Here is a 25,214-nt window from a genome sequence, read left to right as displayed (position 1 = left end):
CCTAAATATTTCCCTATTAATTTCAAGGATACTATCTTTATATCAATCATCACATCCAATTTTAATATGTCTTAAAATGATGCAATTGACTATCTTCAGAAAAATAGTATAGCTGAGCCCACACCAGTTAAGAGAGATAGAAGTCATGCAATGATAGTTCTATAAGCACTAATCAGTAAACAAGAGAGACAGCTCTTTCCAAAAATTATCCCTGTCACTCAATCTAAAGGCATGAAGGTCAATAGACCTGCCTAGTTCTCTATCCTTCCCATTGCCAGTCAGTATTACTATTTAAGGCACAGACTCAGGGCTATGAGGAAAAATAGGTTTTAATTTAGAAGATATTTGGAAAAGATAGGAAATATGTTAAGGTTAACTGTGGAGTAAGAAATACAAAATAAATCCACAAAATTATTGGTCTTTTTATATACTACCAATGATACCAACAGGAAAATATTCCTTTCAAAACACAATTCTTTGAAAATTGAGAAAAGAAATTCCATTCAAAATAGTCAAAATAACAACTGAGCCATTCCCCAAAAGAAAAATAAAGACTATGAACAAACAGTTCTCAAAAGAAGAGAATAGTATTCACACAAAAAAATGGTCCAAATCACTAATAATAAGAGAAACGTAAATCAAAACAACTGAGATTTCACCTCATACCTGCAAATTAGCAAAATAACAATAACAAAAAAACCCCCCAATATTCAATGTTGCAGCGATTGATAAGCTCACTAACACATTGTTGTTGGAGCTGTGAAATGGCACAACTATTTTGGAAAGTGATTTGGAATTATAAAAATAAAGTGAATAAGATATTCATATAATTTGAACCAGAAATATTCATGAGCTTGTAACACAAAGATTCCATCAATAAAAATAAAATTCTTATACATGCCAATTACAGCAGCATATGTGTGTGTGTGTGTGTGTGTGTGTGTGAGAGAGAGAGAGAGAGAGAGAGAGAGAGAGAGAGAGAGAGAGAGAGAGAGAGAGAAAGAGAGAGAGAGAGAGAGATAACAAAGAATTAGAAACAAAGTAGATGTCCATTGTCTGGGGGATGGCTAAATAAACTGTGGTAAATAAATGTAAAGGGGTAGTACTATACTATAAGAAATTATGTAAATCTATAATGAATATAGACAGAAAAGCATGGAAAGATTTATATAAATATATGCAGAGTAAAGTAAGCAAGATTCAACATGCACAATAATTCCATCACAATAAATAGAACCATCACACATCAAAAAACAAAAAATAAATATAACAAAATTATAAAGATTCAGAATGATGCAGATGAAGAATTATATGAGACAATCTTGACCCATGGAGGTAAGAAGTCCACAAATGTTACATATTATACATGATTTGGTCCTTTTTTTAATATAACAATGGATTTTGCTGATTTTTCTCCCTTTTGTAAAACAAACAAGCAAACATGATATTTGTCATATGAGATAGCTCTTTGGGAGAGGGAAGAGGAAGGACACTGGGGTGAGACCTCTGATGATGTAAGAAACAAGACATAAAAAAAATTTAATTAAAAAAATGACAGAACATACAAAATATCTGAATGTCTAGCTATCAAGATGCAAACAGGGGAAGATAAATTTGTCACAGGAAAGATTGAAAGCAAAAGGAGAAGCAAACAGCAGAGGAAAAGATGGGAAGTGTTATGGATACAGCAAACATAATCTTGGGCAGAATTCCAGAGACAATATTGAATGGAAGGATCTGGTTTGCTATGATCATGAAGAGTCAAACATGATTGAATGACTGAACAACAATAAAGTTCGTCATGCAGCCAAAGTGAGGGATAGACAACCTGAATATTGCTAGTTGTGTCATGTCAAGAGAGCACCTAGACCATTTAGCATTCCATCTATGAAAGATTTATGAAAGAATATAAGAGAGTCATCTAGGTTGAGAAGGCATGGACGAACTGTGATCTACATACATAATAAAAACTCCCCTCAATCCATCAGAGAAAATCAAGTAACTACATTAACATTTCTTTCCCAGTGTGCTGTGTGGACTGTAGGTCCTTATTATTTTATGTCCTATATACATTTTATGAAATAGAAACATCTTAGCCTTGTGAACAATTAAGGCTTTCCACATGCTAGCTCTAAGATGGTTTTCTAGAATGACAGGTATAGTTCTGGTTGAGCCAAGATGGCCGAGTAAAGCGAGGAAGCTGCTTGAGCTCTCCCAATTTTCCTTGAATACCACGTGAAATCAAGCCTCTGAACAGAATCTAACAGAATGAAACCCCTCTCTCAAGCTCAAGATAGATTGAAAAAGCTTCAAGAAAGGATGAAAAGGGTGTTCAGCCTTGAACACAATGGATCTTCAATGAAGTAAGAGACTTTCAATCATTTCTACTGAAAAAAACAAAACAAAAAAACCCCACAGAACTAAAAAGGAAATTTAACCTATAAACACAGGACTCAAAAGAACCATAGAAAGTAAAAGGGAAACTATATACATTTAAAGGTTAACTGTTCACATCTTTAGATAGGAAAACAATGATCTGTAACTCTTGCAAACTATATCTGACACTGGAGTAGGCAAGGGGCGGGTACTTGGACTGAGAGTGTGGTTGAAGATAGACTGATGTGATGGCATCAAAGAAAAAGGTCTGTACTGGAAAAAGAGAAAAGGAGAGATATAATGGGACAATTAGTTCACATGAAGAGACACAAGAGACCTATTTCAGTGGAGGGAAAGAAGGGAGAAGGATGAGCATTGTTTGAAACTTGATCTCATCAGTTTTGGTTTTAAGAGGGAATAAAGATCATTCAGTAACCTTATAAAGAAATAGAAGGAGAAAGAGGAAAAGAAAAGGGAGGGACAGGAGGGAAGGGAGGACAGAAAGAAGAGAATCGAGGAAGGGTTGATAGAAGATAGGAGTGGAGTGGGTTAAAATATATATATATATATATATATATATATATATATATATATATATATATATATATATATGTAACTAAGGACAGGACGGAAAGAGAATAAAAGTATATACAGGGGAGAAAATAGGATAGAGGGAAATACAGAGCTGGTAATCATAACTGTTAAAATGGATAGGATGAACTCTGTAGTCTATAGTATCTCCCAAGTAGGTCTGTATTTTACTCTATTGCCCTTCATGTACACGCTCTATTTTCACCAAACAGGATTATCAGTTGTTCTGCTTTCTTTTCTTTTCCATGAATTTGCATAGATCATTCACATCCTTAGAACATATTATTTCCTTATCTTCATCTATTATCTTCCTTCAAGTTCAACTTAGGTACCACATCCTCTTTGAAGATTTGACAGTTTCAACTAAAAATAATCTCTTCCTTTTCATATGTACATATAAACATATATATATATATAAATATATATTCCCATTTCTCTCTCTCTCTCTGTATATATACACACACACATATATATATATATATATGAAAGATTAATAAAAATAATTTTTTCTAGACATTCTTCCCTTTGCCCAGATTTACATCTTTTTATTACTCATATAGATGACATAAGGAAGAATCTGATGTTATCAGTATGCCATTCATCTAGCACAGAATAGAGATTAGATAAATACTTGTTTAATGACTATCTGTTGAAGTTGACTTATAATTATTAATCTTAAGTTTCTGTTGGAACAACAAAGATGAATAGTTAAAGGAGATGTTTTATATAATAAAAGTAATAATTTTAGGAAAATTGAATTTTCTCTTACCAGTATCCAATCTATGCTGTTTTTCTTGCTTTTCTTGGTTTACTTGTTGAACAGTTCGATCCAAATCTACTCCTTGTAACTTAGCAGCTTGTTGAGCTATTTTTCGTTCAACATCTCTAAGTTCCATCTTAAAAATAATAAAATTATTTAATTAAAAATATTCTGCATAGTTCAGTGAATGCATTCTTTTATTCAGAATCTTCAAATTGAGTAGGTATAACAGAACAAGTACTCTGCTAAGTGCTAGAAATACAAAGAAATGCAAAAGTGGTGTCTGTCCTCAAGCAGCTTACTTTTTTTTTTTTAATATTTTAATAGTTTTTATTTACCAGATATATGCATGGGTAATTTTACAACATTGACAATTGCCAAACCTTTTGTTCTAATTCCCCCCCCCCCCACCCCGGCGATGGCAGGTTGACCAATATATGTTAAATATGTTAAAGTATAAATTATATATATATATTATTATATATATAATTATATATGTTATATATAATTATATAAATTATAAAAAAATTAAAATATGTATACATGTACAGTTGTTTTGCTGTACAAAAAGAATTGGACTCTGAAATAGTGTACAATTAGCCTGTGAAGGAAATCAAAAATGCAGGCAGACAAAAATAGAGGGATTGGAAATTCTATGTAGTGGTTCATAGTCATCTCCCAGAGTTCTTTTGCTGGGTGTAGCCGGTTCCGTTCACTATTGCTCTATTGCAACTGATTTGGTTCATCTCATTGTTAAAGAGGGCCACATCCATCAGAATTGATCATCATACATCATACATTGTTGTTGAAGTATACAATGATCTCCTGGTCCTGTTCATTTCACTCAGCATCAGTTCATGTAAGTCTCTCCAGGCCTTTCTGAAATCATCCTGTTGGTCATTTTTTACAGAACAATAATATTCGATAATATTCACATACCACAATTTATTCAGCCAATCTCCAATTGATCATCCACGTTAGTTTCCACTTTCTGGCCACCACAAAGAGGGCTGCCACAAACATTCTTGCACATACGGGTCCCTTTCCCTTCTTTAAGATCTCTTTGGGATATAAGCCCAGTAGTAACACTGCTGGGTCAAAGAGTATGCACAGTTTGATAACTTTTTGAGCATAGTTCCAAACTGCTCTCCAGAATGGCTGGATGTATTCACAATTCTACCAACAATGTTTCAGTATCCCTGTTTTCCCATGTCCCCTCCAATATTAGCAGCTTACATTCTAAAGAGGTATATGATATGAAGTTAACTCTGTATACAAAATATATACAACGAAAATGGAAGGGACTAGAAGTAGGGCAGAATCAGAAAATGACTCTAACAGAAGATGGGATGTAAACTGAGTTAAGTAGCAAGGTTAGGAGAAGGGAGACAGACAATGAAAAGGAATGGAGCCAAGAGATGGGGAGTCACCTGGCAAGAAGGCCAGTGAAACTGGATGCTAAGATATGTGGAGGGGAGTAAAAGGTAAGAAATCTGGAAAAATAGAGAGGGGCCAAGTTGTGAAAGATAGCAAAAGTTAAGGAAAGTATTTTATAAAGAGCTACTGGAAGAGTATCTGAAAGGTAAGGAAACATGGTCAGGTCTTCATTTTAAGAAAATCTGGCAATTGAGTAGAAAATGGATTACAGTAAGGAGACACTAGAGGGAGACCAACAAGCTATGAAAGGATGAGGGTCTATATCAGGGTGGCAGAGGAGATGTTGTGAAGGTAAACATGACAAGAGTTGTCAATAGAATGGATATATGTTTTGACAGAGAATAAGGAACCTAGGATAATACTTCAGCTTCAAGCTCAGATAACTGGTGTATGGTTGTACCCCAACAATAATAAAGAAGTTAGGAAAAGGCAAGAACAAGCTATATTTCAGCATTTTCATTTAAAATCATACCATGTTGGCCACCGCTTCTCATATAAAATTTATTTATAATCAGCTGCTTGAAGAGGTCAATGGATTGGATAAGGAAAGTGAAGAACAAAACAGAGAGCTGATAAGAGCAAATCAAAAGATTAGCTTGAGGAATTAATGTGCCTCTAACTTAATAGATATTTGATACTTGATGAGAATAATGGAAAACAGGAAAAGAAACTATTAAAACTATCTACATAAAATCATACAAATATAAAACTGTCTACATAAATATCATGCCCTCCAAAAGCAACTCTCTACATACCTGTAATCTTTCCATGATAGTAACATCTGTTAAGCATGCTTTAGCACTTTCCTCTTCAGGTATTATAGTACCTAAGAGTGTCTCTTGTTCTTCTATTTCACCTTTTAGATGCTGTATGTCCCTGTTCACACTCTGTAGTTTATTCCTCAATTCTGGTATTTCTCTTTCCTTCAAATCAATTATGTTTTGTCTTGATAAAAAACAAACAAAAATACACATAGCACAAAACTAAAGCTCAGTTCAACAATTGTATTCAAAATATACTTACTTAATTACCTACTATAAACAAGTCATTGTGCTTTTTAATTTTAAAAATAATACTTTAAGCTATTATTGATGCCTGATAGGAATGGCCATTTCTCAACAAACTTTCCACTCTCACTGAATCTCTCCTTGTATAAAAGAAAAACAGGAAAGCAAAATCATCAAACACAATTACATCAAACTATATAATGAAACATTTTTCACCTAGTCTTCCACCTTTCTATAGAGAGGAGGCACATGGCATTTCATCATCTTTGGGATCAAATAACCATTCAAGTAAATCAGAATTTGGCTCTCATTCAGTATTGTAGTCACTGTGAATACTGTTCTTTTCTAATTACCTAGGGCAATTTATTTTCAAGTAAAAGATTTCTATTTAAAGCCATGCATAGAAGATATAGTTAGACAAGTACCCCAAAAATTGTATTTCAATCAAGTCAAACCTTTTATCAATGCCTTCTCAACTAACCCTCAATTACATCTCTCCTCTGGCTTGAAGGCTAGAAGTTTAATATATTTAGAAGAATTGCACATGTTTAACCTATACTGAATTGTTTACTGCCTAGGGGAGAGAGGGAGAAAAATTTTGAACACAAGGTTTTGCAAAAGTGAATGTTGAAAACTATCTTTGCATGTATTTGGAAAAATGAAAAGCTAGGAAATAAAATAAAAGAAAAAGAAAACAAACAAGTATACATTATTATGTACATATGAAATATATATGTATTATGTGTGTTTATGTATTCTAGCAATAAAAATAACAGCAAGAGGCAATGAATGCCAGCCTATTCAATTCAGCAGGATGTGTAATATTTTACTCTGGAGAGTAAGAAGGGAAGGGGGAAGGGAAGGAAAGGGAAGAAAAGAAAAAATGATAATTAAATTTTCCATCTCAAGTATATTTCAGAAAGGATTAACTAACAAAAATTGGTTTGGATGGGTGCATTTTTATACTTACAGTGCTACTATTAAAAAAAATGTTTATATCCTTTTTTCCCTTTACCTTATTGGTTTAAGCCCCATCATTTCATCACGTCTTTTTTCTCTTCTCTTCAGCTCAGATTCTGTTGACTTGAGCTTGTCAGGAGCAAGGCGTAACTTGGATTGCAAATCACTTATCACATCTTGTAGTTCAGCTTCTGTCTGAAAAACTCTCTGACACACAGGGCAACACGATTGGTTTTCATCAGTAAGCTGAGTAATAAACTGGGAATAAACTGCTGTGGCTCCAGCAAGCATTGCTGTTTTTAAGAAAGGAAAATGAAAATTTTAAATTGGGCATTTTATAGATTTCATTTATCTGAAGTAGAGATATCAAAGTTTTACTCTTTTTTTATAATGAGTATGACTGTTTATAATTCCTTGAACAAATACACTATTAAAAAGCTTCAGCTTCATCAATTGCATAATGGGGATGAGAATAATCATACTTATCTCACATAGTTGTTATGAGGATCAAATGAGATATTTGTAAAGCATTTAGCACAATGCCTGGCACATGGTAGGTACTATGTAAATGCTTATTCCTTTTTCTTTCCCTATAAAAGGACTAAAATTTATATACTTAAGTTTTCTTTTATCAAAGATTCCTAAATATAATTTGTGTAAATTAGTGTTTGGAAGGAAAAAGCATGATGAAGGGAACTCTAAACATATATTTTAAATGATCAAAATATTAATAAATTTTACCTTGCTGTTTAGAAGATTTTTCAATTTCATCCATTAGCTTATCTAAATCACTTTCAAAATCCTGACTCCCGCAAACATCAAATAATTTGTCTTCATATTTGGACAACTGTTCTTCCTTCTGCTTGAGTTCATTATTGATGTGATTTTTATTTTGTTCTGCTGAAGCCAGCTCTTTGCTGAAACAAAAATGGATCTACTTTTAAAATATGAGCTATGCTCTTAAAACATATAAGATAAACAGAACTATACTAACAAGATATATGATTTAAAACTCAGATCAAAATAATGTATAAATGACTAATATAAAATTTTAGAGGGAAAGGGGGATGGGGCAAGATTGTGAAAGCTCTTAAAACCAAATAAGGGGTATATAATTTATCCTAAAAACAATAGGAGCTATTGGCGATGACATGGTCAGACCTGCACTCAAGGAAAATCGCTCTGGTAGCTATGTGAAAGATGAATTGGATAGGGTGAGATTTCAGTCACAGAGGCTGATTATCACTCTATTGTAAGAGCCCAAGAAAAACAAAGGATAGAGGTAGTATCTATGTGAATAAATAGAACTATCTGATACAAGAAATGTCAAGGGGGTACAAATATCAAGACTTGACAACTGACTGAATATGCAAAATGAGGAAATCTGTGGAGTCAAGGATGATGTTAAGGTTGTGAACCTGGGAGTCTGGAATGATGATGATATTCTCAATTAAAATAGAGAAGTTCTGAATCGGGCTTGATTTGGGGATAAAGATAATGAATTCTATTTTGGATGTGTTGAGTCTGAGAGGTCTATGGGACATCCAGTTTGAAATACCCAACAGGCAACTTATGATGCAGTACTAGACCTCACAAGAGAGACTGGAACTAAACACTTTTTTCTGTAAGTCAACTACACAAAGAGGATAATCAAAGTCAATGAAGTTAGCAAAAGAAATGGCATCATGAGAAAGCAATATAAAGGACAACACCTGTAATATGCGTATATAGGGGCAATGATGTGGATGATTCAGAAGAGTGAGGAGCAGTCAGGGAAGAAGAGAAAACAAGAGAAGGAAGTGTCATTAGATCAGAGAATATCTAGGAGGAAAGCAGTCAGCAGTGTCAGATGCTTTAAAGATCAAGAAAGATGAGAACTGAGAAAAGACAATCAAATCAGGCAATTAGAAATCATTATTAATCCTGAAAAAAAGCAGCTTCATTTGACTGAGAAGACTAGAAATAGAAACTAAATTGCAAACTGTTGCGAAGAAAGAGAAAAGAAAGTGGAAACAACAAATGTAAATAGGCTTTTTTTGGGTATGACTGAGAATTTGCCTAAGATAAAAAAATGATAGCTTGAGGGAATGTAGTATCTAATGAAGGTTTAATCAACAAGCCACATTAGGATGAGAGGAGTCAAAAAGCTGAAACAAGAAAGTATCTAGATCCAGGCAGTTCAGGACTTTCAAAATTCAAATACAGCTATGCCCTCCTCAATTTTAAAAGAAGCCTAAGAGCTTCAATCAGACTCCCAAAAAAACTATTTTAATGACCTAGAGAATGACCTAGAAAAAATAACAACAAAGTTCATATGGAAAAACAAAAAGTCAAGAATTTCAAGGGAACTAATGAAAAAAAAAAAAATCAAATGAAGGTGGCCTAGGTGTATCATGTTTAAAATTATATTATAAAGCAGCGGTTACCAAAACCATTTGGTATTGGCTAAGAAATAGACTAGCTGATCAGTGGAATAGGTTAGGTTCAAAGGACAAAATAGTCAATAATTTTAATAATCTAATGTTTGACAAACCTAAAGACCCTAGCTTTTGGGATAAGAATTCACTGTTTGACAAAAACTGCTGGGAAAATTGGAAATTAGTATGGCAAAAACTAGACATTGACCCACACTTAACACCATACACCAATTTAAGGTCAAAATGGGTTCATGATCTAGATATAAAGAATGAGATTATAAATAAATTAGAAGAACATAGGATACTTTACCTCTCAGACCTGTGAAGGAGGAAGGAATTTATGACCAAAGAAGAACTAGAGATCATTATTGATCACAAAATAGAAATTTTTGATTATATCAAATTAAAAAGTTTTTGTACAAACAAAACTAATGCAGATAAGATTAGAAGGGAAGCAATAAACTGGGAAAACATTTTTACAGTCAAAGGTTCTGATAAAGGCCTCATTTCCAAAATATATAGAGAATTGACTCTAATTTATAAGAAATCAAGCCATTCTCCAATTGATAAATGGTCAAAGGACATGAACAGACAATTCTCAGACAAAGAAATTGAAACTTTCTAGCCATATGAAAAAATGCTCCAAGTCATTATTAATCAGAGAACTGCAAATTAAGACAACTCTTGAGATATTATTACACACCAGTCAGATTGGTTAAAATGACAGGGAAAGATAATGATGAATGTTAGAGGGGATGTGGGAAAACTAGGACACTGATATATTGTTGGTGGAACTGTGAATGGATCTAACCATTCTGGAGAGAAATCAGGAACTATGCTCAAAAAGTTATCAAATTGTGCATACCCTTTGATCCAGCACTATTACTATTGGGCTTACATCCCAAAAGATCTTAAAGAAGGGAAAGGGACCTGTATGTGCAAGAATGTTTGTGGCAGCCCTCTTTGTAGTGGCCAGAAACTGGAAACTGAGTGGATGCCCCTCAATTGGAGAATGGCTGAATAAATTGTGGTATATGAATATTATGGAATATTATTGTTCTGTAAGAAATGACTAACAGGATGATTTCAGAGAGGCCTAGAAAGACTTAACATGAATTGATGCTGAGTGAAATGAGCAGGACAACAATACTATATGATGATCAATTCTGATGGACGTGGCCCTCTTCAACAATGAGATGAACCAAATCAGCTCCAATAGAACAGTAATAAATAGAACAAGCTACACCCAGCAAAAGAACTCAGGGAAATGAGTGTGAACCACTACATAGAATTCCCAATCCCTCTATTTTTGTACACCTGCATTTTTTATTTCCTTTACAGATTATTTGTACACTATTTCAAAGTCTGATTCTTTTTGTACAGCAAAATAACTGTATGGACATGTATACATATATTGTATTTAACATATACTTTAACATATTTAACATGTATTGGTCTACCTGCCATCTGGGGGAAGGGATGGGGGAAGGAGGGGAAAAATTGGAACAAAAGGTTTTGCAGCTGTCAATGCTGAAAAATTACCCATGCATATATATATCTTGTAAATAAAAAGCCATTAAAAAAAAAAAAAAAAAACTAGGAAAAAAAAGAAGTCTAAGAGACTGCTGGAGCCTAGTTATCCTGAGGTAAGTAATTTTGTTTTCCTTGAGACAGAGGTAGAATCCTCAAAGTGTCAAGAAGGCAGTGGAGAGGAAAGAAACTCTATCAGTGGTCCTCAAACTTTTTAAATAGGGGGCCAGTTCACTGCCCCTCAGACTGTTCGAGGGCTGGACGATAGTAAAAACAGAAACTCACACTCTGTCTCCGCCCCTCAACCCATTTGCCATAACCCGGCAGGCCGCATAAACATCCTCAGCGGGCTGCATCTAGCCCATGGGCTGTAGTTTGAGAACCCCTGATCTACATCCTCAGTATGTGAAGCCTTGAAAGAGTCTGAGGTCCTTAGTTCTTGGGGCCCTTGAAACCTATTTAGGTTTTCAGGCTAGATATAACAAAAAATATATCAATAGCCTATCATAACAATGTTTTCTTAATTCATGAGGGACTACTTACCCATACATATCATAATATAGAACATTTATTTAAAAAAATCCGTTATGAACATCACAAAAACTAATAATAAAAATATTATCAATCTGAATGTCTGTCTCCTAAACAGCTATATAAGATTTTAAAGGGAAAAAAGAACAAACCATCGCTATTTATAACTCTGCCTTATGCAACTCCATATATTTATATAGATATATAAATAGATAAACAAGCATAGAGAGATAAATTTCATTGATAAAGGAATCTTCCAAGTAAGGAAACTCCTATCAATGCAGGATGGCACTTTTTTGGCAATATATAATCTTTAAGAGACTTGCCTTTAGCACTGAAACATTAAAGAATTTGCCCTGGATCACATAGCCATTCTATCTCAGAGACAGAGCCTAAAGGACAGCTCTGCCTTCTCTATCCATCTCACTATGCTGCCTGCTTCTCAAAACATGAGTACATACAACAAAAATATTCCATTGAATAAGTCAAAATAAGAGTCAACATGGTATAGTGAGGAGATGCTGAACTATGTCAGGTAAAGTTAGGTTCAAATATTGCCACAGATACTCGCTATGTGATCCTAGGCAAGTCACTCATCAACTACCATCTCTAAAGTAGGGATAAGTGCCTACCTCTTAGAATTGTCATGAGGATAAAACAAAAGAATGCCCCTCAAGTACTTGGCAAATATTAAGATGCAGGATGCCAACTATTAAAATATGCCACTTTGCGGCAATAACTGATTTTAGGAACAATTTTTAAAAACTGGTCTAGTATAGAAAAGAAACAACTCCTACATTATCAAATGAATAAATACTTACTTAAATTTGGCAAGTCTGTCCCGTGTCTGATTAATTTCTTTAGATTTACTATGAAGCCAGTCTTCAAGTTGCTTTTTGTTGGGAAAATAGCCTAACAATGACGTTAATTCATCATTATGTCTAGATTTTATTTTTCTTATTTGTTCATCTTTGTCAGCCTACGAGGAAAAATTTTTTTAAAGATTTATTTTTTTTAATGGAAATGCATGACAGTTTTGATATGTCAATTATGATACCAAATATAATTATCACTGACTCAGTTACTTGTAAACAGAAATTGGACATGTGATTTCACTGGTTTAGAGAATTCCAAAGTGAGGAAACTACAGCTACCAATATAGGTAAACATCTATGCAGCTCATAATCTCCCAAGAGTGGCACCCCTGAGGCAGAGTTTTGCCCCTGAGTTTTGTTTTCCCCAGGATCACAGGTCACATTGCCAGTATTTGTCAGAAGTGGGATGTGAACCCAGGTATTTGTTTGATGCCATCCCTCTATCTGCTACCAAACACTGTCTCATCAGATACTAATGCAAAATGAAAATTTCAGCACCTTAGTATTACTAATATTACTAGAATTCTAGTATTACTAGAATTAAGATACAATACTTTGTCTCTGGTCAGCATTTCCATTTGGGTTCTTGTCATGGTGTGGTGGTTTAATTGTTCCATTTCCTGATCTAATTTACGAAGACTTCTGTCCAGATCTCCCTTCTCTCGCAGTAGTGTTGGTAGTTCTTCTTTCAGTGCTGCTATGTTATTGTTTTCCTCTGCCTTGACAAGTTCAAGCTCCTAAGGAAACAAAAATAGCAAATTTACCTTCTGAGCAGTAGCAACCAACAAGAAGTCAAAAAGTCCATTTGAAAGCTACTGAGTACCAAAAAAGAGGCAAAACTATCAAGATTTGATCAAATACAACAGTCCATGACAATTAAGGAGACTTTCTTATTGACTTATGGGATGTGAGCAACTGGCCAAACCATGAATGTACCATGTATGCTATAGTGACAATTATTTCATGAATATTCCCACCAGAAAGATAACTATTAAGGAAAAAAAAAAATCAATAAGTCCAAAAGGAGTGAGGGAAAAAAGAAAATTCTTGACATCATTTATCACCCTGTTCTCTTGTTTCCTTAATGCTACTTCTTTTCTGTCCTGTGAATCAGCAATCATCTCAAATTTTCATCCTCTGCACTACCTTCAAACATGCCAAGACTAAAAAAAAAAACCTTCACTAGATTGATCCAACCATTCTGGAAAGCAATTTGGGATTATGCCCAAAGGGTTATAAAACTCTGCAAACCCCGGGCAGCTAGGTGGCGCAGTGGATAAAGCACCAGCCTTGAATTCAGGAGGACCCTAGTCAAATCTGATCACTTCCTAGCTGTGTGACCCTGGGCAAGTCACTTAACCCCAGCCTCAGGGAAAACAAACAAACAAACAAACAAAAAAAACTCTGCAAACCCTTTGATCCAGCAGTGTTTTTGCTACTGTACTACAGCAATGCAGTGAAGCAAAGTAATTGCAATAGATTTGGGATAGAAAATTCCATTTGCATCCAGAAAGAGAGATATGGAGACTTAATGTGGAAGCATCCTATTTTCTCTTTTATGTTTTTGCCTTTCTTGCATTTTTTTCCCCTTTTGTTCGGATTTTTCTTTCCCAACATGATAAATATAGAAATATATTTAAAATGATTGTACATGTATAACCTATATCAGATTGCTTGCTGTCTTAGGGAGGGGGTAGATAAAAAAGTGAGAAAAGAAGGTTTGGAACTCAAAACCTTACAAAAATGAATGTTGAAAACTACTTTTACATGTGATTAGAAAAATAAAATACTATCAAATTTATTTATTAAATATATTTATTATATTTATTAAAATGAAAAAAAAAATCCCACTAGATGCCACCATCTCCTCAAGCTATCATCCTACATCCCTCTTCCCTTTCTGAGACAAAAAACTTATCTATATGTGCTTCCCTCACTATCTTTCCTTCCTACTCACTTCTCAACCTTTTGCAATCTGGCTTCTAAGATCTCCACTGAACTGAAACTACTGTCCAAATTGACTAACAGTCTCTGAATTACCAAATCTGATCTTTTCTCAGTGCTCATCTTTTTTAAGACTACTGGGCACACTCTTCTTGGATGGTGTCTCTTTGCTGGACTTTTTCAGGATACCACTTCCTCCTAGTTTTCTTTTTACATATACATAGTCCCAGTCCCTCTCCTGAGCTTCAGTCCCACATCTCTAACTACACACTGGACATTCTAAATTGGATGTCCCAGAAACAGAATCTTCCCCCTTCTTTTTCCAAACTTCATTATTTCTGTTCAAGACATCTTCCAGACTTTCAGGTTTATAACCTCAATATTATCTTCCATTAATTATTTGCTTCTATAAGACACCTCTACTAAATCAATTCCAAATGCTCCCTATTGCCTCCAGGATCAACTATCAGTTCCTATTTAGATTTTAAAATACTTCACAAATTGGCTGTAACCTATCTTTCTATCCTCACTAGACATTATTACTCCTATGCCTGTGCTTAGTAAAGCAGGCAAACTGGCTTTCTTCCACCTCACAGCCAATACTTTAACCTCCAGTCTTCATGCCTTTATACTGGTCATCCACCATAACTGGAATTCACTCTCTCCTAAACTCTACTACACAGAGTCCTTCTCTTCCTTTCAAAATGCAACTGACGCATCACTTGCTAAAATAAAAGTTTTCTAATCTCTTTCCCACCAGCTGCTAATAAGCTCTTCTCCTGAAACTATCTTGTATTTATTTTATATTTATCTACACTTATTCACTTAAAATTTATTAAGTGTAGATTTAAGTATGGATCTGTTATCTCCACTGGGATATAAGGTCAATTAGAATTGTCTCTTCCCTTGGACAATATACTGAATACTTATTTCCTGAAAGGGGAAAAAAAAAAAAAGATAGATATAGATAGGTAGTCTAAATGAAAACCATTTAAAAAATACAAACAAATTAAAAGAAATGTGAGGAAAAGGAGCTATGATCTCCCAACAATCTGAATCTATATGCCTGAATTTGGATGTTTTAAAAATTGAAAAACAATGAGAACGTCTAAAAGCCTATTACCAAAGGCTGAAATAACTTTTTTTCAGCTACTCTAAATGTCTCTAGGTGGCAGAGTCAGGGGGAGGGAGTAAAGAGCCTCTAGGAAAATTTTCCATAAAGGTATACAAATTAATGCTTCTTTACATTATCAATTTGGATGGGCTCTATGTTGTCTACCACATTACCATTTTTTGAGGGTCTATAAATGTGATAAAATTTGAGCATGGAGAATACTAAGTCAATAGGTCTATTTCTTAATTACAATTTCTTAAGACAAATAGCTTACGGTTTTTCCAAGTTCCTGGTCCAGTTCAAGAATTCTGTCCGAAGATCCCTCTAATTCTTGTAGTTCATATTTTACATTTTTCAGTTCAGTCTGTTTCTTACTTTGAATTTCTAATTTCAGTTCAACTATTCTTTCCAGGCCAGTTTTCTTATCCCTTATTTCATCTATCTGTTTTTGTTTCATACTTTCTTTTCCTGCAAAGTCATTCTAAATACAAATAAAAAAAAAATTAACAATTTGGTCATTGTGTACTTAGATATATAAAGGAAATTCATTTATGACTATTAAAATATTAAGGTTTCAATCTCTTTTTTCCCCTTTACAAAAAAGTTATTTTAATGTATACCTCAGGAAATGATTTAAAATATTTCAAGATACATATTACCTTAAGATCTCACATAAAATGCTAATTAAAGATTAATACTTAAACTCAAATAATGCAAACAGATGCAAAAATACCACAGACTAACATATTACAAAATGTTTACCATCATTCGCCTATTAGCTTCTGTTTCTCTTTCTTCTATGTCCTTCACAAGCTTCTGAAAATTTTTAATTTGCCTTTCATTAAATGGTGCTCGCTCAAACCCATCTAATTCTAAATCTGTTGCCAAAGACTGTATTAATGAATCTCTAGTTCGGATGTTATGTTGATGGCGATCAGCTTGTAGTTGGAGACGACCTTTACAAAAAATGTACAAGAATCATTAATTTATACAAAATTAAGATTTAAAATCTTGATTTCTTTTAATATCCTCTTCTTTCCAATTACATGTAAAAAAACTTTTTTTAACATTCATTTTGTTTAAAAAGTTGAGTTCCAAATTCTTTCCCTCCCTCCTTCTCTTATCCCTTCCTGGAGCAGACAGGCAATTTGATATAGATTATATATGTGCAGTCATGCAAAATATATTTCCGTATTATCCATGTTGCAAAAGAAAACATGAACCAAAAGAAACCCTCCAAAGACCCAAACATATAGAAACTTAAAAGCGTGCTTCAATCTGCCTTCAGACTCCATTAGTTCTTTCTCTAGAAGTAGATAGCATTTTTCATCAAAAGTCATCATAAAGCCTTTGGAACCAACTTGAATCACTGTCTTGATTAGAATGGCTAAGTTAGTCTAATTTTTAACATTTGATTCAAAAAATACATGATATTATGGGAAAATGCACAGACAGTGCTTTTCAAGACTGTATGTTACATAATTAATCTATATCAGATTACTTGCTGTCTTGGGGAGGAAGGAGGCAAAGGAGAGAGGGAGAAAAATATGAAATACAAAGTCTTAAAAAACAAATATTGAAAACTATCTTTACATGTATTTGGAAAATAAAATACTATTGAAAGTTTTTTTTTTTTAGTGTGTTTCAAAACTTTTAGAAGATAAAAAATATTTTACAACCATCATTCAGAGGTAGGGTACTATAGTGGAGAGAGTGCTGGGCCAGGAAGACCTGAAGTAAATCAGAATTTGATTTCATTTGTCATTTCTGACACTTATTAGCTAGAATGACCATGAGCATATTACTTAAAATCTATATATTTCAAGTAAATCTCCATAAATTATGTCCTAAAGTCTATGACATGTTAGGGTTTGGTTCAGTAAAGGGAATTCTTATCATCTAAATCACAGACCTTTGCAAAGTATCATATTTTGACCTACATGCTTTAGAAGCATATTCTTAAGGAAAAGCATACTACTTAAGATTTCCTAAATGTTTCTTAATTATTTTCCATTAAGCAACCTGGCAAGTGCTTCATAGCACAGTTATTATATTAACATTATTTTTCTGTGTTAACATAATTAAGAAGTGATTTTAATGTACAATTGTATTGCTATTATTTTTAAATATAGTCTCCTGATCTTAAATTGTCAAATAGTGGTTGTACTCCCCTAAAATATTTTTTAATTCCCGTGATGTGTGTTAATCAACTGTGCATCAATTGTAATTTCATCAAGAATATGTGATTACATGAGTTCACCAGGATGGAAAGGGAACCCCCTCCACCAACACAGACTACAACCCTATATACACTAAAATGTCTATAAATCTTAAAAAAGAGATGCTTAGCATAAGGCCTATAAAGATGGATTAATTTTTTTTTCTATAACCAAATGTCAATATAATTTGGTTACTTTGTAATCATAAGTATTTTATGTACCTAAAAGCATATTCTAAAGAGTCTTTAGGCTGCATCAGACTGCCAAAATGGTCCTTGAGACACAAAAAAAAGTAAAGAACACCTAGTTTAGAGAGTTGCCTAGAGTTTAGAAAGGTTAAATGACCCATCTTAGGTCACATGAGTAGGAGATATGAGAATAATGATCTGAACCCAATACTGGATAAAGGTCTAGTATTCTATCTCTTCCCCCATAGTATTTCTGTAGTAATAACACCTATTCACCCTAAATACACTGACTCTTGCAATGAATAAAGCTCAAATAGTCCATTCTACCCTGTTCCACAAGCAGTTCTGATTTTTCATGATTCAGCAGCTTATATTCTTTATGTGTTCTGTCCAGCTCTCGCTGAGAATCAATCAGTCTCCTTTCCTTTTCTCGTACTGTTCTCTGGTGATTGTGGTACATATCATTTAGCTGTTCATCAGTCCCCTGAAATACCTAGGCAAAATCAGAATAAATAGTTTTAAAATAAAAATGTAAGGGGACATTAATATTATTTTAACTAGCAGTTATTTGTGTACATAGCCCATTATATAAAGAGGGGAAAAATCTAAAGCTCCAAATTTTATTATCTATACAAAAAAAAAAAACAAAAACCCAACATCAAAATAATTATGTTTCAAAAAGAATAAAACAATGACATGTTTTAACAGAATAACCTTGTTTACAAAACTTATATTCTAAGGCAGAATAAAAATTTCAACACAAACCTTTTCCATTTTCTCTTCTAATTCACTGTTGTCCTTTTCCATTTGCTTCTTTCTACTTTCCAGAGCTTTAATGTCATTGTCAAGCCTAACTATTTTAGAAAGATTCTGTTCAATTTCTTTTAGATGAATCTGAAAATGAAATAAGACTTTTCATATATGAAACTCACCATAGCTTAATTTATTCATTTAAAACATTTTAAATGCTCATAGAACTTAATTTAACTAACACAATGCATTTAAGAATAGCAAAAAATATTTCTATAGTAGGAAATTTTTACTTTGGTGGAGCAGGAATTTCAAAGGAAATCAGTCTTTTCACATACCCCACAAAAAATAGCAACAGACATCTCTAGTCCAGCACAGAGACTCAAGAAAAACCAAGAGAGAAATATCTTTTACAAACACAATGAAATCTATGTGGGCATTAATTTAACACATAAAACATATTTCAAAATTATTTTGACTGAAATCAAGAGAGAACAGATGAAATGAAAGGATGGGGGCAGACAGGTGGTATACAGTGAAGAAAGCACAAAGCCTGGAAGCAGAAAGATCTGAACTGAAATCCAGCTTTTCAGATACTAGCTGTGTGACCTTGGGCAAGTCATTTAATGTCTGGTTTGACTCAATTTCCTCATTTGTACATTGGGGATAATAATAGTATCTACCTTACAGAGTTGTGAGAATCAAATGAAAAATTTGTGAAGTGCTTAACACAGTGCCTGGCACATAGTAGGCATTATATATATTATATAAATGCTAGCTATTATTATATTCCTACACATCATTAGATGAAGCAAATATTATACTTGTCTAACTTGCTGAATTAATGTACTACAAATCAAATTACTAAGATTATAGAATAGTGGTTTGATTTGTAAAGAGTAAATTCTTTATATTTGTCAAATAAGTAAATAAATGAATGGATAAGAATGATTATCAAAATATTGTGAACTCTTCAAAAGAATAATGTTAAAAATTTAAGTTATCTCAAAGCACTCCATTCAGGAATGAATAAAATGTATTTATTAAATACTATGATATGCCAAGCACTATGATAAGTGCTTAGGACACAAATACAAATGTAATCTCTATCCTCAAAAAGCTTACATTTTAATAGAAGTAAACAATATATACAGGGATATAGTGACACAGAAAAGTACATCATTCCCTAGTCACCACGACTTCATTGACAAATCTGATATATTTCCTTAATCCTCATCCTTCTGGACATCTAAGCAGCATAAGTGATGGCTGAACACCCTTACTTTTGCATATTCTCTCTCCTCTATGGGTTTTCATGTCATTGCTTTTTCTTGGTTTTCCTACCAAGGCAATGACTTTTCCTGATTCTTCTTCCACACTATGAATATAATCCCAAAGCTGTTCCTGATCCTCTTCTATTCTTTCTTTATAGTCTTACATATACCTTATTGCTTCCCATGGATTTAGTTATCATATCTATACAGATGATTCCTCAAATTAGATATTATCTATCTCTAGCCTCTCTTCTGATCTCCAGTTATGCATCTCCAACTCCCTGTTGGACAAATCAAACGAAGACACACCTCAAACTCAATATGTGTAAGATGGGATAATTTTGCACCCCTCTCCTGAATTTTTCTGCTTATGTTAAAACTCATTACCATAGTTCACCCAAGTTCATAAAGCAATCACTAGATATTTATAAAAATACTTATGTGCCATGTGCTAGGCAATGGGGATACAAGTACATGAAAATATATATAAAACATAAATAATAAGTTAATAAATACTAAGACAAAGTTAAATTCAAGGTGGTTTGGGAGAGACAGAGTAGAAGGAAGTAATAAAGATTTCATGCAGAAAGTGATATTGGAATTATATCTTAAAGAAAAAAGATAAACTCTATGAAAGGAAAGTAGGAAGAATAGATTCCAGGGATGGAATGAACCAGTATTAACAAATAAAGACATTAGATAGAGAAATTTGTGTGAGGAAAAAGAAAAGGCCAATTTGGAAGGACCGGAGTACTGTCTTATGAGGTTATGAGTTTATAAAGGACTTTAAAAGTCAAATAAAGCTAAGATTTTATCCTAAAGGCAATAGAAAGCCACTGAAGTTGGTTAAGTAAGGGAGTCATATGGTCTGATCTCCATTTTAAGAAAATTTTGGCAGCAAATTTGTAGGATGAATTGGAACACTAAGAGACTCGAGGCACAAGATCAATGTTATCATAATACTATAAGAGAGAGATACGGAGAGCCTGAATTAAGATGCAAAATGTATAAAATAGAGAGAGGGAGACAGATGTGAGAGATAATATGAAGGTAGAAATACAAAGATTTAGCAACTAATAGACATATGAGACAAAAGATAATGCTAAGATTATGAACTTGGGAGACTAGAAGGATATGATATCTTTGACAGAAATAAGGAAATTTGAAAGAGAGGAAGATTTAAGAGTAGAGATTAGTTTGCACATGCTAAGTCTGTAATGTCTTTGAAATATTCAATTTGAAATGTACAATAAGGAAGTGATGAGGTAAGGCTGAAGATTGAGAGAGAACTGAATATGTAGAACTGTGAGTTATCTGCTTAAATTCATGGGAACTGATCAAGAGAAAGTGAGGGGCTAAGAGAGAAAGAGAAGATTTAGTACAGAATCTTGGTGAATACCCATAGTCAGGAGGCATAATACAGTTGATCAAACAGCAAAAGGCAGAGTAATCAAGATAGGAAGAAGAGCTAGGAAAGAGTAGTGTCATAAAAACCCATCCATATATAATCACTGCCCAAGTCTTGTCATTTCTAATTGCACAGCATTTCCTCCAACCATATCCCTTCTGACATCTCATGCAGCCGCTAACCTAGTTAAAGTTCTCATCACCTTTTAACTAAACTAGAAGAGTTCCTAATCAGTTTCCTCACCTCAAATACCTCTCTACCTATCTCATCTTCTATATAGCTGCCAAAGTAATTTTCATAAAATGTAGGTTTGACTATATTACTTATTCACTAAAATAGAATGGCTCCATATTATCTCTAGGATAAAATATAAACTTCTATTTAGCTTTTAATGTCCTTCACAACTTGGTACCAATGTACCATTCCAATCTTATACAGAAACCCATATTCTTCCCACACTCCACTGTAAAGTCAAATTAGCCTTCTTGTTCTCCCTCCCATCTCCACGCCTGTGCCCTGGCCTAGAACCCACTCTAGCCTCACTCTGGCTCTTAGAAACTGATTCTTGCTTCTTTCAAATCTCTGAGCAAGCCATGTCTTCTATGTGAAATCTTTCCTGATATTTCAGCCACCTTGGGTCCCCTCTCCCCAGCCTTTATCTTACAGTATTTTGTAGATATTCTTTATATCATCTTTATGTACAAGATGTCTCATTCACAAAATGCAAGCTCAGCACAGTCAAAGACTGTCTTTGGACAACTGGCACCAAGTACTTAATAAATGCTCCTTGGTGGATTTTTAACATTGTATCCTAGTAGACAGGCAAGGTACTCAATGATTAGGAAATGATGCAATGCACTATATTATATGAATACAGTGGCATATTACTATGCTGCAAGAAACAATCTGAAGCCAAGAGAAATATGAAATTTTAACAAAAACAATATTAAGAGGCCCAAAAAAACCCTACCTAAACATGAGATCATGCTGATTTGGCACTTTGAAAGTCAAAGCACAGAAGGAAAAAAGAAGAGATTATTGTGAGCTAAAGCAGTAAAGCTTCATGAAAGAGGCTGGTTCAATTGGATTTGGATGCCTACCATATCCATCTACTTAGGCTTTACCCTAGTGTAGATTACCTTCAGGGGTCCAAGCTCATTATCATAGGACTTGACAAATTCCTTAGAAGATGCTAATTGAGCTTCCTTACTGACAATCTGATCTCGAATTTCACAAGCTTTTTCCTTATTCTGTTTCAGGTACTTTAGTTCAGTCTGACATTCCTTTACCCGCCCACTTTGGTTTTGACGCACTAAACGAAGTGTCTCCAAAGCTTTAATATACCTGAAAAAAAGAAACAAAAAGAGCATTATTTTAACATCTTTCTGTTATAATAATTAAGACATGCATAACTCTGGATCATCTGAAACATTTTTAAAAAGCTATCAAAATTATTAAACAGATGAATATCTGTTTATTATCAACTAAGGAACTAAGCATTTTATTATAAAGGGCTATAAAATGTTACAAACCTTGTTGCTGAGAAGATTTCATCAAATTTCTGTTTCAGGGCCTTCCCTTCACTTAAAGGCCAATTAGAATCTTCTTGGTGGCAAAAAATTACATTATTGAGCACAGCTTTGGAAACACCAAGGGAACTGATCATTTCTCGATCAATTTCTGCACACTTAGAGCTGAGGCTCACCTTTTCACCATGCCTATAGATGATGATGGGAAAAAATTATCTTAAATTTATTTAATGAGTTACAAATTACAGCCCTCATCATCTCATGCCTGGATTATTGTAATAATTTGTTGGGGAATCTGCTTGCCTCAATTCTCTCACTAATCCAACCTCTATTCAGTCATTAAAGTGATTTTCCTAAAGTGCTAAAGTCTGATCACATAACTCCTGTACTCTACAAACTCCAGTGGCTTCCTAAAACCTCCAGAAGCAAACAAAACTTTGTTAGATATTCAAAGCCCTGTAACTAGCCCTGTTCATTCTTTCTCATCTTCTTACCTTCTATTCCCCTCTATGCATTCTTGAAATCAATGACACCAATTTCCTTGCTCATTTATAACCAAAAACTCCATCTCTCGAGCCTAGGCAGTTTCTCTGACTGTTCTTCATGCTTTCACTCTCCCTCCCTCCACTGTGATTACTGATTTTCCTGACTTTGAAATCTCACTTGAAATCTATTACAGAAAGACCTTCCCTAACCTGTCTTAATTCTTGTGCTTTCTCTCTTTCAATTATTTCCTATTTATCCTTTAACTAGCTTGTTTGTACATATTTGTTTGTTGGTTCTCCCATTAAATTGTAAGCTCCTTGAAAGCAGGGGCTATCTTTTGCCTGTTTGTGCATCCTAACACTTAGCACAGTGCCTAGCACATAGTAGGTGCTTAATAAATGTTTGCTGACTGACTGACTTATGTATATATTGTATCTCCACTCCCTGCCTCCCCTTTCCTCCCCTCTCCCCACCCCAGGTAGAATTAAGTTCAAGAATATTTTATGTCTGTCTTTGTAACCCTAATGCCTAACTCAGTGCCTTACTCACAATAAAGAAAAAATGCTAGCTAACATAGCAATGTAAGGTTTGCAAAGCACTTTACATACATGATCTTACTTGACCCTCATAACAATTGTGTAAGATGTTATTACTAACCACATCTGTAATAGATGAAGAAACCATGGTAAAAAAAATTATTAGGAACTTTCCCACAGTCACACAGATGTTAAGTAACATGTTGTGTTTGAAGCAGGATTCACTCCCAGAACCTGCTGAATTCAAGTTCAGCATGGCTGACACTGCACTGGGCTGCCTAACAATATCTGTTGATTTTAACTGAATTTCCTATTTACCTTGTTTCTAATCTCAGCCACTTGCCAATCAATTCCCCTGTGATTTATTTTTTTTCAATTCAGCATTTGTTATTCTATGTATTAAACCACAGAAGCCTTTAAAAGAACCACTCAGTTTACTATTGTTATATATTAAATGATATCTGAATGTCACAGAAGAATAAACCTCAAAATTCACAAACCTATGCAATGGAAAAAATATTATTCTTATGAACACAAAAGGAAAAGGAAATGGAACACGAGACAAGAACTTACTTTGTTCTAGTAATGACTCCTTCCAGGGTTTTAAATTCTGTCTTTTTACTTTTCTGAGTACACACCATTGACCTCTGTACAGCTACAAGTTCCCCATTGACATCACGAAACTGTAGACGAATCTGAGCTTTAACATCTGTTTCTTGAGCAACCTTTGATTCAAATCAAAGAAAATCATTTTTCAGAAAAAAAATCCATTTCACTCTTTATATTTTCTTGGGTTTTTTGTTTGTTTGTTTGTTTTTTGTTTTTGTCAAGGCAATCAGATTAATTGACTTGCCCAAAGTCACAGAACTATCTAGTAAATGTAAAGTTTATGAGAACAGATTTTAATTTAGGTCCTCCTGACTCCAGAGCTGGTGCTCTTTCCATTGTACCACATAGCTGCCCCAATACTTACTGTAATGATACAAAATCAATTTAAAGTTGCACATTAGGAAAGAATAGTTCAGCTTTAGCTCTCCCCAAATTACAAATATTTAAATATATATCCTTCCCTACCTGGTGTCACTTTGTTGTTTCAGGATTTTCATGCTTTTCAGGATTTTTCATAATCTTTATCTTAAATAAAGAATTTTTTACCCCTTGAATTTCAGAGCACTTTGCTTACAAATCCCTTAAACTCATGAAATTCTTGCATTATGGCTATTGCTCTGTGAAAGCAAGAAAATATCTTGCTTTAAAATAGTTACTTGTTAAAACTGATCAA

The 25,214-nt window shown here is 33.9% G+C and overlaps 1 protein-coding gene across 2 annotated transcripts in view; it reads right to left on the bottom strand.

Annotated features, from left to right (window-relative positions):
* The window catches only part of RAD50 (RAD50 double strand break repair protein), an 81,949-nt gene that overhangs the window by 38,726 nt on the left and 18,009 nt on the right, over nucleotides 1-25,214 (bottom strand). For both annotated transcript variants that reach the window (XM_074290985.1, XM_074290986.1), the window contains exons 3-15: nucleotides 24,506-24,657; nucleotides 22,914-23,099; nucleotides 22,521-22,725; nucleotides 18,715-18,843; nucleotides 18,277-18,442; nucleotides 16,305-16,498; nucleotides 15,817-16,023; nucleotides 13,039-13,221; nucleotides 12,431-12,588; nucleotides 7,873-8,048; nucleotides 7,187-7,424; nucleotides 5,920-6,109; nucleotides 3,737-3,863 (exon numbers count right to left, since the gene is read on the bottom strand). In XM_074290985.1, coding sequence (XP_074147086.1) covers nucleotides 3,737-3,863; nucleotides 5,920-6,109; nucleotides 7,187-7,424; nucleotides 7,873-8,048; nucleotides 12,431-12,588; nucleotides 13,039-13,221; nucleotides 15,817-16,023; nucleotides 16,305-16,498; nucleotides 18,277-18,442; nucleotides 18,715-18,843; nucleotides 22,521-22,725; nucleotides 22,914-23,099; nucleotides 24,506-24,657 — 2,311 coding nt within the window. The remainder of the gene's footprint in view (nucleotides 1-3,736; nucleotides 3,864-5,919; nucleotides 6,110-7,186; nucleotides 7,425-7,872; nucleotides 8,049-12,430; nucleotides 12,589-13,038; nucleotides 13,222-15,816; nucleotides 16,024-16,304; nucleotides 16,499-18,276; nucleotides 18,443-18,714; nucleotides 18,844-22,520; nucleotides 22,726-22,913; nucleotides 23,100-24,505; nucleotides 24,658-25,214) is intronic.

This window comes from Sminthopsis crassicaudata, chromosome 2, assembly GCF_048593235.1.
Source record: "Sminthopsis crassicaudata isolate SCR6 chromosome 2, ASM4859323v1, whole genome shotgun sequence".
Classification (NCBI taxonomy): Eukaryota; Metazoa; Chordata; class Mammalia; order Dasyuromorphia; family Dasyuridae; genus Sminthopsis; species Sminthopsis crassicaudata.
This window is presented reverse-complemented; position numbering and strand designations above follow the sequence as displayed.